The 15591-nt window shown below is 43.4% G+C and overlaps 1 protein-coding gene and 1 long non-coding RNA gene across 3 annotated transcripts; one reads left to right on the top strand and one right to left on the bottom strand.

Moving 5' to 3' along the window:
- Positions 1 to 557: 557 nt before the first annotated feature.
- LOC136551667 (uncharacterized) lies at positions 558 to 3266 on the bottom strand. Of its 2 annotated transcripts, none has more exons than XR_010782654.1 (4): positions 2719 to 3266; positions 2204 to 2416; positions 1318 to 1441; positions 558 to 774 (listed from the first exon to the last, which is right to left on the bottom strand). It is a non-coding gene; the product is annotated as an uncharacterized lncRNA (long non-coding RNA). The 2 variants fall into 2 exon arrangements; XR_010782655.1 differs by having other exon boundaries at positions 2204 to 2406.
- A 3154-nt stretch (positions 3267 to 6420) lies between these two features.
- Positions 6421 to 8629, top strand: LOC136548618 (uncharacterized). Its single transcript, XM_066540078.1, has 6 exons — positions 6421 to 6485; positions 7337 to 7375; positions 7996 to 8098; positions 8201 to 8260; positions 8428 to 8504; positions 8581 to 8629. Exons 1-6 carry the CDS (start codon positions 6421 to 6423, stop codon positions 8627 to 8629), a joined length of 393 nt encoding a protein of 130 aa, XP_066396175.1.
- The last annotated feature ends 6962 nt before the right edge of the window (positions 8630 to 15591 follow it).

The following is a 15591-nucleotide window of genomic DNA, read 5'->3' as shown; positions in this document are numbered from 1 at the left end:
AGGTGGTAAATACAACGAGCGATAGCGTGGCAATAGATTTTTATTGCCACGCTATAATTTTGTTGCTTAAGGTGTTGTTGCCACGACCGTTGTGCCGTGGCAAGTAAATCATTTGCCACGCAAATGTAATCGTTGCGAGAGAGTATACATTATTGCCACGCTTGTCTTGGCATGGCAATAGTATCATTTGCCACACAAATTTATCCGTTGTGAGATACCGTTCATTATTGCCACGGCCGCGCAACAGTATCATTTGCCACGCAATTTTATTCATTGCGATATACCGTTCATTATTGCCATGACCTCAGTGCCGTTGCAACAGTAGAATTTGCCACGTAATTTTATTCGTTGCGGAAGATTAATTGTTATTGCAACAATAGTCATGTCGTGGCAATAGTATTATTTGCAACGTAAATAAGTCTGTTGCCATACAACATATTGCCACGCATCACGGCTCGTAGGTATAGCTTTTATTGCAACGCTAGTAACATTTAATTTTGGTTTAATAAATCATCATTGCAAATCAATAAACCATATCAAAAGCAATTGCACCCACATATATTAATTATTATTAATTATTCAATATGTTGCCAAACCCATGAAATAGTAGCTAAAATAATAAATGAGTGTACAATTAACTCATTATTTGACAACTTTTTACAAACTTCCTAACATCTATGCAGCACTTGAGAAATTCCTAGCAGCCCAACATGTCATCTCCTCGGCTATGTCCTCGCTTGATTATGAGCCTCCCACTGAAACCTTGTCCACCTCCTGCCAAAAGAATATGATTAGGATATTAAAACAATATTAAGTTTACTAATTTTTGCACAAATGTAAAGAGATGAAGATTTGGATAGAATATGGTTGTAATTAAGCAAAAGTAGAATTAAGCAAAATGGAATGAGTGTTGTCAATTTAATTAAGCAAAAGTAGAACTAAAAATTACAAAGCCTAGTACTACAGCAAGTACTCAATGAACAACACCTCCTGCTGGGAGCCGCATACAAATCATTAATGATGAAATACAGCACAAAAAGACATTTTGACATTATAAGAACTGTGCACAAGATTGTCTGATAACATATTGTAGTTATTACCATCTTCTTTTTCTAATTTCTTGTTTTATTCATCAGCTGCTATGAACCAATCCAACCCATGAATTTCTAACTAAACATATTATGCTGATGGCACGCCAATCCATTTCAGTTCTTGCAAAGGATTATGTGACAGAATATATATATACACACACATTGGAAAAGGTATAAAAAGGTCGAATGCATGCGGACAGAAAGATCAACAAGAATTTTCTTTTACCTTTTTCAGCTCCTCAAAGTTTGCTATTGTAGACCGCTACAAGTTTCCTTTATGCCTGGTGTGTCCGAAGATGCGACTGTGTGAAAAACAAATACAAGTAGGGGAGGTAGCATAGAGCATCTATCTGTACAAGCACAAAAGGACAAGCATTTGAGTAGTCGGTTCTGACATTTTAAATCGAGCTGTTTCTATATCTGAGTAACAAAAAATTGTGCTTCATCTAATTCAATAAGTTCAAACATTGCAATTTGAGCTGTTTGATATATCTATGTATCCAATAAAGTAGAGGACCAGCATGCATTGAGTTGCAACTACTAATTAGAGAACAATCAAAGTCATTTTGAACTCTGAATAACGAGTACTGGCTATTAGCCATGCTTGCTTCATGAATAGTCGGACAACCACCCCCAGCCTCTGCATGAGAGGGTGCTTATTGGCATACTACATTCAAGTAACACACAAATATGATAAATGATAATAACAACTTAAACCTATCTTATTTTATTACCTCAAAGTTTCAGAACCAATATAACCCTATTCACTTCGCTGAAAAGACAAGCTAAAAAGTATTGTTCGCTGATTTGTTGTGAGAGAAAAATATTGTTCCTTCACTGAAAAAGTACGGCTGATAAGACAAGCGGGCAAGATAAAAGCATGAACTCTCCTATTTTTAGTTGATGGAAGAAGCTATTTTCATATATATGAAAGAGGCTAGCTAATTTTAATTTTAAGACTGCACACAAACTTAAGGAAATAATCGTCTAAAATAAGATTAAAATTTTGAAACTAAACTTTTACTTCAAGGTAAAAGAAAAAATTACTAGCTGAAGCAACACTATGACCCAAGAGTAAAGCAAGTTCATAGCATACAGCGATGATGACTCACGAGAAGGGTCATCTGACCAAATCCACCACAATCAGGCACTGACAATTGATTTGATTGAATCTGTATTCCTATGAATTAAACGATCTGTGTTCAAATCAAGGATCAGGGGAAAGCTTGATGCCCTGTCCAAATGGGTTATGCTGCCACTGTGACCTGTCCTGATGACAAGTTCCTTGGCTCAGACAGCCTTTTCAAGTTACTGGCTGCATAAAACTGTCAGCGCATTAATATGTCATGAAATAATTTGATAAACGACGGTGAGGCAAAAATGATAGTACTTAAACAAAGACCAAATGAAAAATAATTTTGTTCCATAGAACAAAAGATTAAACTCAAATAAATTTGACGCTTACAACATCGACGTATACAAATAGAAAATAAAAATTGGTGATATGGTCCAGTACTGGAATATGCATCAACCACGATAAATAACAATGCTGTTAAGAGCAACATCATGTAGAGAATCTTTTTAAATTGAAATAATCTAAAACAATGGAAGGAGATTGGGGGCAAACCTACGAATCTGAGATCTGCAGCCTGCAGACCATCCTCAACCACGCCGAACTGGAGATCGGTGGCAAACCTGAGAAGCAGAGGGTCTGCGCGAGCTAGTGGCAGTGCGGAGGAGTCCAAGGCCGACCTGGCGCGAAGTTCGTGGGGAGGAGGCGTGGGGGGAGCCTAAGTCGCCGGCCGGGGAGGCGAGCTGGGGTCGCCTCTCGAACGGAGGAGTCTGGGGGCTTGCTGGGCACTGTGGTTGAGCGGAGGAGGCCGGGAGGAGCTCGGGGCGCCTGCCGAGCGGAGGCCGCAGTGGGGGCGACCGGTGGCCGAGCAACGGGCAGTGGCAGGCACGAGGCTCGATCCGCGCGTGCTTAGTCCGCCGGCGGCGGGGCGCCTTCCGCGCAGACGCGGTGGGGGCGGCCGGCGGCCGGGCGACGGGCGGCGGGCAGGCGCGAGGCTCCGCGAGTGCGCAAGCGGTGGCCGAGCAGGCGGCGACCAACCCGCGGCACTCAAGGGGAGGTGGTTGCTGGAGACAATGCGGATGGTGGATGACAGACTGGGCGAGCCGCCGCCAGGAGCGGGGGAGCGCAGGGCGAGAAAGTGAATCGGTTGGAGGTATTTTAGGGTTATTATAAGGCGGTGGTATGACATGGACCTGACACGTGGGAATCATAATTTTGGGCTCATTTGGCGCAGGTTCTCGGTGCCAGTGGATGTATTTCGATTGGAATTTTGTAATCCCGTACAATTTTTTATTGTGGATGTTGGGAATTATTTTTTCCTTCTTCAAGCAACTAGTTAAGTAACCCTATGAACTAACACGTAAAATATTTTATTTTATACGTCCAAATACATTTTTACATGTAAAATATTTTAGCAATTTGTGTTCGGTGTACTACAAAATTTATTTTTTAAAAAAATTGTTCGAGCGAACTTGGATGTACAAATGAACAATACCAAAGTTGTAGATCTCAATCAAAACTATAGCTTTGTAGTTGACGATTGTTTCATTTGAAATCATTTATGGTCCCAAAATTCTGTTTGGAGTTTAAATATTTTGAAATTCAATCTTTTAAATTGTTCGAACGAACTCTGATAAAGAAATTACCAAAACCAAAGTTGTAGATCGCGATGACATGCTTTTATTTGGGCCATCTTCTGGTGCTTGACGTGCCCGCGCGTTGTGGTTTTGGGCCACCGCGCCTGGCTCGTTGAATTTTTTAAGTTTGGGTGTTTGAATTTTCTGTGAGTTTGCTCCACACTGACACATATAAAAATAATACGGACCATATAATCTAGGTCTTTTAGGCATTGCCTTTTTAGATTTTTGCTGCTTTTTCGTGAGTTTTCGGCGGGCCAGTGCTTTTGCATATACACAATTCGTTTTTTCGAATTACGGGGTACATAGTTCATGAGAGCCCAAATATATTTTTATGTAAGATTTTCAATTTTATTAGGGGTACACATAGTTTAATTTACAATTTATTTCAATTGACACGCAAAAATTCATTGTAATTATAGAAAATAGTGGACTATTTCCAAAATTTCCGGAACCTCTTATTTCCGTAACTTGTGATAAACATAAGGTTTTGTCAAAATTTGAGGTACATATGAGTTCAAGTTTCATGTGAGATGTGCAAACTTCAAAGTATGACTTGAGTTACAGCGACTTATGTTTGAGGTGTATTTATTTTGTGAATGATTTATAGGCTCCTTTTATTAAAGTTATTTGCAATTTTTATGGCAAGCATGTATAGCCAAAATATGATTCCATGTAAATTTTTAGATTTCTTATACCAGTATTACAACTCCTAAAAAAGTATTGGAAGGAATAAAGAATGCCATTTCCAAGAGTTTCTAATAATCCACTCCTAAAATAGAGAAAATAATTTCAGGTATCATATACTATTTCTAAATTATCCTAACCACTTTTATATTTTTTTTCTCTTGTACATTTGCATCAGGAACCCTTTCCTACTCTTTATTCTTTCTACGCCCTTCCACCTTTAGATTGGCCGACAAACAAGCGCGGGGAGAGAAGATACACGTGACTCGGAAGTGCGTAAGTTTACGCGGAACAGGGTGACTTTTCCCAAGTTCTAAAAGATTAGGAGGATGGATTAGGAGTTGTTGGAGAGGGGTTTTTTCTCGTCTTGCTAAAAACCAAGGATTAGAAAGGGATTTAAGGAACTCTTGGAGATGCTCTTAGGTATTATTAAATTTTGTGGTAATCCAAAGATAAAAAGGTTGAATTATCCATGCACATCAATTGATTTTTTTCATCTATCTCCACCACAAACGATTGAATGGACCATATAAACCCAATATATTTTTTATGTGATTTATTCAATGTAACTAGGGAAACACACACTTCGATTTAGAATTTGTTTCATTTGGCATGGAGAAATTCATTCAAACTATAGAAAATAGTGAACTATTTCCCAAATTTTTGAAACCTTGAAAGAATCTGTGAATGGCTAGACGGGAGGTGAATAGTGCAACCACTACGATGTGGGCGCTGGAGTGAAGCCGGTGGATCACCAAGAACCTTTTCATGATTCAATTAAAGTTACTCTTCGTGAGCCTCCCGTGGGATGAGCACAAGAGCCCCTCACAACCCTTCGATTAAAGTCATCACACAACCACTAGAGTTTGTCTCTTGCTTCGTCACCATGTCACTAGGTGGCTCTTAGTCCTCCATGTCATAGGTGGCTCTCAATCTCTTGCTTTACGGGCAGGGAATGTAACTTAAACATTTATGTGACACATGCATCTCGGTCCTAGTAATAATTTTAAGTATCATGTATGTTTAAGTTAACCTTTCTAGTTTAAGTGTCATATACGAAGTCAATATAATACATAGGTTCAAGCATCGTTTATGTTTAGGTGGGCTTAACAAATATCATGTATATTTTTAAGTGAATTTACAAGTTCAAGTGTCATATATATATGTACGTGAATTTACCAAAATAGATAAGACTTATAAGACATATAATATGCTTAAGTGATATATAAATGCATTTAACTATTTAAGCGTTATACATGTATGTGAATTTACCAAAATAGATAAGCACTTAATATTATAAATTCTTAGATAAAGCATGTATAAAATTAGATTAATTTCATGAAAAATGTTGTGTCTACTAGTGACGTGCGAAGCGCGAGGATTTGGCCTCTCGCGAGCGCGGCAACATTTGGCGGCAAAAATCTGGCCGTGGGAAAAAAAGGGCGCGTGCGGGATGGGAGCACCAGCGCGAAGCAAAGCCAAATAGCAGCAAGAATACAAGGGTCGGTCCTCCATCGCGCCGCCGGCTCGTTGCCATTGCTCTCGATCGCGCCGCAGCTGCAGCAATCGCGAGGGGAATCAACCCTGTTCAACACCCCGCGAGGCGACGACGAGCGCTCGTGCTCCAAGGCGCTCTCGCCGGTAAGTGTTAGCGTTGTACGGGGCCGGCGATTCGAGTCAACGAGCGGGCGGATCCGGTACAGGCGCGCGTTCGGCGGCGGCCCTTTTCCTCGGTAGCAGCGGATCCGGCCTGGCGGCGCCTCTTTTCCATTGGCGACGGCAACGGCCCGGCGTCAGCATCGGCTTGTTCCATGGCTGCGGGCTAGAAGGGGGCCACGGTGCACAGGTGAGAGTGGTCGTGCTTGAGCTTGTGGTCTCTGATTGCAGGTCTGCGGGCTAGAAGGGGGCATCGCCGTGTCCTGCGGCGGGACCAATGGCATCAGTGGCGCCGCCGCCGTGTCTTGGCCGTTGGTGCGGTACCTGCAGCTCCAGTGGCAGGTGAGCGCCTCTCCCCTTTCTTGGCCCTTTGTTTTCTTCGTGCGTGTATGGATTTGTTTCGTAGCAGTTAACTTCCTCATGGTGAAGGATTTCTTTATTATTTTATTATGAGCGTTTAGTGACTCGAACACCCAGCTGTGGCCTATGGGATGGGATTAATGCTGAATCGTATGACTTAAGTTGCCTCCTACACGGTCCATTGACAAAACTAATTGTCGCTGAGTGTGATTTAACTAAGGAAGCTGCAAGAGTTTTAGAAAAAAGTAGAAAAATAACCTCACACATTTTATCTTGGACGTTTGTTGAATTGCAGACCATGACAACTATCATTAGCATTTAGATTTATATTTAAAAAAGATACAAGAAATTACCAACATGTGTCCAAAATATTAATTCTTTAACTACAAGAAATTGCCAAAGATTGGACCGACAGGTCTGAGGAGCAATTTAAGAACAAGGTTATTATGCAATGTGCAAAGCTACAGTCAAGTCAACTAGTTTTTCACTGTGTGTGTCTCATCTTACTGAACATTAACCACTCCTGTTTCAGGTATCTGTTCTGTCTAGAGTGAACCATAAGAACCTGATGAACTTGCTTGGTTACTGCATCTAATACTTCATACTCTGCTTATGCTCGTTGAACAGTATAAAAATGCCTATTACATGTGTTGCCTGTAAATGAATTTAGATCAGTAACACTTAGCTAAGAATTTCAGTTTGTCATACCCATGTCGATGATATTGAGTTGGAGCTGTCCAGTTTCTGCAAAATAAAGCCACATTATCATCTCAATGTATTTGCTTTGTACTGAGGTTTGCTCTGATACCTGTTCTCTATTTCTGTACTTCTAGGATCAGAGATAGTGCTTCTGATGCTTCTGTTAACAGAAGGTTTGCTCTATAGCCTTTTCTTTGTGTTGTAGTTCCCTTCTTAATCTTTTGCTTTTTGTTTGTGCTGTAGTTTGAGATGAGGGAAAATTGTTTAGCTTATTTGTGCTGTAGTCAGAAAAACATTTAACATGTAAGGTGAAATTACAGCTTGTGTAGCTCTGGTTTGGATAATAAATTCGTGTATTAAATGGCCTTTCTTTTGAAACATGTATTAAATTGGTACATCATTCTCATGTTGTGTATTAAATTCGTGTATTAAGTGGCCTTTCCTTTGGAACATGTCTAAATTCATGTATTACAGATTGCGTAGTCAGAAAAATGTAATATTTTGTTTGTATATATGGAGGTTGATTATTAGTACATCATTCTCACCTATATTGCTTAAATTTGTATGCCCAGCTCTACATCGACCTGATAGATTTGTTAGCTTTAAATGACTTGATAGACCTTGTGCTTTATGTTTTCTGGCAGTACTAGTGGGTTTGTACTAATTATCTACCAACATGTTTAACAGAACTGACAGTGGTTTCAGCTTTGGATGTTTTTTCCTTTGTTATACCTGGTGATTTCTAGATCAAGGCATAACTTCTGCATTCTTGACATTGAAATGCTATGACCAGGTCTAATTACTTTGTGTATCTTTGGTTCTACACCGCTCCACATCGGCTTTTTCATATTTGCTGCCATTGCTCCTCCAATTGTATTATGCCGAAAATCATTAATGTAAGCTTCCTTACAGATTGAATAAAGAATTTTCATCAACCATCATACTTCTTAAGTTCTTACAGGCCAAAACTATTATGTTTGTTGTTTCTTTGGTTGTAGGTGCTGGTCGTGAGGAATGATCTAAAGATTGGTAAGGGGAAGATTGCTGCACAACTGCAGGTGAGACCTTTGCTTCACTAAGCCATGTTTTAAGATTAGTATATACTGGGAGATGTCTGTGATAAACTTTTTTCACATAGTGGTATCTGGACTGTTGAATTTTAGAAATCACACTACTCATGTTAGGTAATTAAAACATGAATTGAATTTCTTGGTCATCAATGTAGGTTTGCCCACGATCGGACAGTGCACATGTACTTCAGACGATGAAGAAGATGACTATTAGTACATTGGAGATGCATATGTATGAGTCAATAAAACGTTTTGTGGCCTTTTCAGAGTAAATTTGAGATAATTGCATGCATGGTTGAATTTCTCAGGTTATGCACTTGCTTTGGACATGACAAGGAACTTCCAGTCTGCTGCTAAGGTGGGTGCTACCTTCTATAGTTTTACAAATTCTGGAGTGATGGGAATTTATGCAACTCATGTTTTATGAACTATAATAGAAAATAGAACAAACTTTTAAAAAATCATGTCATTTATTTCCCCTTGTGCACGCAATGTGCTGATCTGCATTTAATCATTTTAAAAATATATTAGGGACTAATAAACCGACAAAGTGGCTAGCTATTATTACGGACTAATAAATTTACAAGAAGCATGTGGAAACTATAGAAATAAAATATGGATAAATATATTAGGGATGACTCACTTTACGCTCAAACCATGATACAAACTCCTCCTTGTGTCTTTTATCAACATGCCTTGAGCTAATTTTCTTCAGCTCATCCATATGCTCACTATCCACAACAATTGAAAATACGTTCATTAGTTACATATATATTTTAAACATTCATGACCACCATAAAAAAACAATTTAAAATATAGCTTACTTTATCCATGGAGTGACCTCGTCACAGTTGGTTAATATGTAATGCCTCATCCTATGCATTTCAATATCAGAAACTTTCTCGAGAGTACTTCCTTTCCTACTGTAGTCAAGGCTCCCAAATATAATTAGCCTAGATGGTGGTTCACTAGCAGCGGCGCTTTCATGATGCTCTGGACGATTAAGCTTGGTACTAATATTTTCAAAAAAACGAGAGCAAAATGTGAGGCACTCCTCAGATATATACCCCTCTGCAATTGAACCTTCAGGGCGCGCTTTGTTCTTCACATAGCCTTTAAGAGTACGAAGGTACCTCTCAACTGGATACATCCATCTATAACAAACCGGGCCTCCAAGTCTAGCTTCGTCAGCAAGATGAACCGGTAAGTGCATCATAATATAAAAAAAGCCGATGGAAAAATCATCTCCAGCCGACAAAGGGTCTCCCTAATCGAAGTGCTCAGTTTTTCAATTTCTGAAAACTCCAACTCCTTTGAACACAGTGAGTTAAAGAACCTACTTAGCTCCATCAATGGGGTCACCACATCTTCAGGCAATATGTTGCGCACCACTAAAGGCAAAAGTTTTTGCAAGATTACGTGTAGGTCATGAGTTTTAAGTCCAGAAAGCTTGCAACCATTGACGTCCACACATCTCCGAATATTTGCGGCATAACCATCAGGGAACTTGACGCCATGTAAAAATTTGCACAGAATTTCCTTGTCATCCTTACCTAGAAAGTACAGCGCTGGTGGCAAGGTGTACTTACCCTTTTCGAGCACTGGATGTTGATCTGGCCTTATACCCAAATGTTGCATATCAAGTCGAGCCTTCTCACTGTCCTTGCATTTACCTTGTAACTCCAACAAAGTCCCCAGTAAGCTCACATATGTTCTTCTCTATATGCATGACATCCAAATTATGTCGTACTAGCAATGATTTCCAGTAAGGAAGTTGAAAGAAAATACTCTTCTTCCTCCAGTTGTGCCACCTATTTTCTTCGTCACGTTGCTTCCTTTTCCTTGTATCCTTTCCAAAAGTCACTTGCTGGAAACTTTCATAGTCCCGCAACACCTGCTCACCACTGAGCGGCACTGGAGCTTCCCTAGTTTCAGCCTTGTTATTGAAGCTCGTCTTGTTCCTTGGCCACTTATGGTTCATGGGCAGAAATCGGCGATGTCCCAAGTAGCAATGCTTTGAGCCATGTTTTAACCACAAGTAATCAGTATGCTTGTGACAATAAGGACAAGCAAACTTACCTTTTGTGCTCCAACCAGATAACATCGCATATGCGGGGAAATCATTAATTGTCCACAGCAGAATTGCATGTAGAGTAAAATTCTTCTTCTCCTTCTCATCCCATGTTAAAACTCCATTAACCCATAGATCATGTAGCTCATCGATCAGAGGTTGCAAATATACATCAATGTTCACTCCAGGAGATTTAGGCCCAGGTATCAACATCGAGATCATCCAATAAGGTTGTTTCAAACACAGCCAAGGAGGCAGGTTATAAGGAATCAGTATCACGGGCCAACAAGTGTAATTAACATTCAACATCTCAAACGGATTGAAGCCATCAGATGCAAGTCCTAGTCTAACATTACGTGGATCAGAATCAAACCACTTATACCTGTCATTCACGTGCTTCCACGCCAATGAGTCTGCTGGATGCCGCATTTTCCCATCACTAACCAATTCTTCCTTGTGCCACCGCATCAATGATGATGTTTCCTTTGACATATATAATCTTTGCAATCGAGGAGTAAGTGGAAAATACCTTAGAACTTTGCAAGGAGTGCGCTTAAAGTGGAAAGGCTTAGGTATTGCAACAATGTAATTTTTCGTTGCTATATTATAACCTTTTTGCAATGAATGAAACTGCTACATACAACGAAACCATAATCGTTGCAACCTTAGTGATTGCAACGAACTATTTTTTTTTCGTTGCTATATGTACCAATTTTTTGCAACGCAAGCGACTATTATATACAACGGAACATATTTGTGGTGATATAGATGGGCTATTGCAACCATAAAATAAAGAGTTGCAATATCACCTTAGTATTGCAACGAAAATAAACTTGCCCGCAACGCAAATCAAATCGTGGCAACATTAATCACTAATTGCAACCGTTCAATAATTTGTTGCGATAACACTTACTTTTTGCAACGATCTCCACACTTATGGCCACAAAACAATCTTCATGGCAAAAAACCAATCTATCGCAACCAAAAGTGAAAATCGTTGTGATAACAACGCTTGTTGCAACGAAACCATGCCGTTGCGACAAAAAAGCGTGGTATAAGGGTCAGAAGTTAGTAGTGTGTCGTGTGGCCACGCTCTACAGTGGCGAAGGAAAGCCGAGGAGGGGCGCGCGAGGACCAGGAGAGGACGGCGGAGCTGGTGACGGTGGATGCAGGGCTGCCAGGCGCTCAGGGGTGGAAGAACGACGGCGGCCAGCTCGAGCTCACGGCGGCATCAATGGCGGCCGCAAGAGGGCACGCGGAGAGAGACGAGAAGAAGAGCTGGGAGTGGAGAGGCGAGTCGTCCTGGTGCTCCACTACTTGGAGTGCGGCGCAGGGCACGCGGCAGAGAGCTGGACACGCGGCAACGGCGGAGGCGCGCGGCGTCCATGCGCGGCGACCACGTCGGCAAGCGGTCGAACAGGTGGCGAGCACCGGTGTGGGCATGGTGGAGCGTAGGTTTGGGCCAGCTACAGGCCGATTTGGTCCATGGGCCCAAAACAAAGTTTGGTCTACACCTGATGCTCTCCAACTTTGCTTAAGGGTTCAGGGTCATTAGGGTTATGGTTTAGCAGATAACATGCTCCAAACTTTGGTTTGTCAGCGTGACGATGATGATTAGGAAAAACTCAAAATTAACCATCAACACGAAGCCAAACGGGTTCCAACTTTTTGCATGCTCTTCGCCATAATATAACCTTCAACTTTTATTTTTGGACCAACTCAAGTTGCTTAACGAATTTCAGAGAACGCGGAATGTTAACGTCGTTGCTTAGCGAAACTGACTTAGAATAATTCTAAGTGTTGAAAACCACAGCAAATTCGATCTTGTGACCTCGATTTGACTTACTTCCAAGCTGATCTAGCTCTTAGTCCAAAAACCAAGTTTGTTCTACATGATATGGACTACAACTTTCATTTAAGGTCCAACCTCAAAACTGGTATAGAACCTACTGTTCTACTTTGATCAAAATAGGATCACGATGAAGCTTAATTTATCCTTTTTGATCCATTGGAGCATTTTCTGGCCACCTGCTCAACATGAACCCTTCATAACTTTTGTTCATGAGTGCAAGTAGAGTTGTTTGAGCAAGGTACCAAGGTTTGGTTGACTTCATAGGTTTCCATCCACTTGATAAAGCAATTCATGCAAAGATATGACTTATCATTTCATGTGACTTTTTGATTCCAAACTTCATGAAACTTTTCCATGGGTCTAGATGGATGCATGTGGATGTAATGTACATGGAATAAGCATGTTTAACATTACTCTTGCATAATCTTAACAAGGGTCCATATGTAAGCAAATGTGCGTGGCCCAAGTTTAAGTTGGAGCGCCATCATGTAGATTTGATCTTGACACCTACAATACCACTCGACATGTGATGTTTGAGCTCAAACCCATTGCTTAACTGGTGATAAACACCTGGGGTGTTACAGCGCGGATGGCGCGGGCGGCCCGGCGGCACCTCTCTCTCTTCCTCTCCCTCTCTCCAGATCTGTGGCCGCATCGGTCGGCCTCCGGCGCACCGGCGTGGCTAGGCCTCGACGTTGGGCGTAGCCGCCTCCCCTCCCCCTGCTGCGTGCATCTCTCTCTTGCACACCTTTGCTTTCAGGGTGGCGGCGCGCCGCGAGGCCACGAGCGTCGGCAGATCCTCGCTGCGTGTGCGCGGCGCACCAGCATAAGCGCCTGGGGTCCGTGCCTCCGACACGGCGCCAACGGCTAAGCGGGGACCGCTGGTGGCCGTGGCTCCCCCGCGGGGGTGGCTGGTGCAGGTGGTCTATGCGGCTCCACTGTTTGCTCCCGTTGTTTGCTCGCATGTTGGCTCCTGGCCCCTTGGCACAGCAGCGCTCCGCGCGTGGGCACAGCGGCGCACTGGCGTGGGTGAGGTTCCGCGGTGGCCGCTCCGGCGAATATGCGGTCTGCTTCACGACTCCTTGGCTCCCATCCCTTTCTGTCTCGCAGGGCATCTGCTAGCCGGCCGCTCCGGTGACTCTGTGGTTCCGGTGACTCCATGGTCGTATCCGTCGATCTACCCACCAGATTCGGTGCCGGTGCCGGTGGGGTCATCGCTGGCAGCTAGGTTTGACCTCACCCAGGTTAGTTATCACACCATCATCCTCGTCGTCCTTCAGATCTGCCTCTCTCTCTTCCTCTCTCTCTCCCTCTCTAGATTTTCGGCCGCATCGATCGGCCTTCGGCGCACCGGCGTGGCCAGGCCCCGGCAGTGGGCGCAGCCGCCTCCCCTTCCCTTGCTGCGCGCATCTCTCTCTCGCGCGCCTTCTCTTTTGGGTTGGCAGCGCATCGCCAGGCCGCGAGCGCCGGCGGATCCCCGCTGCATGTGCGCGGCGCACCAGCATGAGCGCGCCCAGGGTTCGTGCCTCCAACACGGAGCCAACGGCTAAGCGGGCACCACTGGTGGCCGGACCGCGCCACGTCTTCCGTTTCTAGCGAGGGGCTCGCAGCCAGCGTGGAGGCACTCAAGAGCTCCATCTGGGGCCTCGACGTGGGTGTGGGTCGGCCGCGCGGAACATGGCCACCTCGCTGCGCGGACGAATCACGTCATGTCCTCTTCCTCCCCCTCGGCGGCTACGGGTTTAGATGCGGCAGCTGCGCGGGCCGGTGGCCCTTGCCGGCGGCAACGACGCTTGGGTCACGACCGACCTCGGCCGCAAGCGCTTCCCTCATCTTCATCTGCCCAAGCTTGGTACTCCTCAAGGTCTACCTCGCCGCTGTCTTCGAGTAGATCGACGCTGTCCAGGTTCGTGTCCCCTTCTTCTTAGTCTAGATCTGGGGTTCAATCTCGATGGGGTTGTTGCGGCCTTCTCGATTTGGTTAGGTTTTGACTGACATCTCTGTGTTTGCTTTTCCTGAGGCCCTAAAGCTTGCCGAGAACGCCATCGAGGATCCACATGGTCGTCACTGATAAAGGTCAGCACAGGTCTACCACTAATGAGCCTTTGTCCTCTCATCTATTTATTCATATTTGCAGATATAGGTTGCTCAAACCGATTACAAAAACAATCTTAGTAACTAAGCGCTCTGGGAACCCACTATTAATTTGCACAAACTTTCCTCCAGGTTCTATTTGTTTTGTTTTTCAAGCAGTACATCTACTTTATCAATTTGTGAACAGATTGAGCTCTTACATGGTTGTGATAGTTAGCTCTGAAAAAGAAGAGATGGTTCATGGATTCATTGCGGCACCATCTACTCTTGGTTATATGAGAAGCATCTCTATTTAATGCCTTCGACCTGCTGAACGTATGGACATGAATCCACTGCCTATCTATCTCTGCATATTTAAATATTTAAGTGCTTCCTAATATCCTAACTGATTTGTTTTTTCAGATAGAAAGTGGCCTATCAATTGCCTTGTAGATGTTGGATTTCCTACACAAATGCCTAATTGTTCCTATCAATACCCAAGATACTGGATTTGTGCCTAGACAAAAATGCCTAGATAGATCCTATTTATTTTCCTATATCCATTTGTTCTGTTTGTAACTAATAAGCTACAAAATGTTGTGACGAATTAATAGTTTTTATGTAATCGTGCTGAATTTCTACTCGACAATAGCATTTCTGAAATCTGTGACTTTTGCCTAATTGTTTGAATGTATTTTTGTTGGCCGGGATTTATATCCTTATGTCATCCAAATGGTGTTTGGAAATTCCTCCCCGATGGGGCTACAGCTACCTGGCGGGGAGAGGGCGGCATTGTGCGCGGAAAGAATTTCCTTTGGGGCTACTTTGGCAGTCAAGTTTCCTGCCGGGCTCCCACCCTTTTCCCGGCGCCGTGAGTCCACGAGCCATCCTCCCCCGTGGCAGATTGCCGTAGCATTTGGAACCCCGAGTGATGGAGTTTTGGAGCCCAATTCCCTCTACTTTCCACGGGGGAGAAATCCACGATCCAATTGGCCAGGAAGCGCTCCCCTCGCTCACCGCTGCCTCTGTTTCTCTTCCTCGTGTCGCCCGTCGCCGCCTCCGTCTCGCGTCGATGCCTCCATTTCTGTTCTTCAGGTCGTCCGGTCTTGCGTCGCCTCTGCCTCCTTCCCCGTGAGGACTTCCTCCACCAGCTCCCTCGTGATCTAGCCCTGGTTCCCAAAGGGCGACAGGGGAGAACAACACTTCGTGGATTGCCTCCACGGGGAAACTAAACAACGCAATTATACGATTTATAGCCACCCTCATACCAGATGTTTGTTTGTTTGTTCATCCTCGGGCTCCACCAAACACATCACCCGCAGC

Source organism: Miscanthus floridulus, chromosome 4 (genome assembly GCF_019320115.1).
Source record: "Miscanthus floridulus cultivar M001 chromosome 4, ASM1932011v1, whole genome shotgun sequence".
In the NCBI taxonomy this organism is placed as follows: Eukaryota; Viridiplantae; Streptophyta; class Magnoliopsida; order Poales; family Poaceae; genus Miscanthus; species Miscanthus floridulus.
This window is presented reverse-complemented; position numbering and strand designations above follow the sequence as displayed.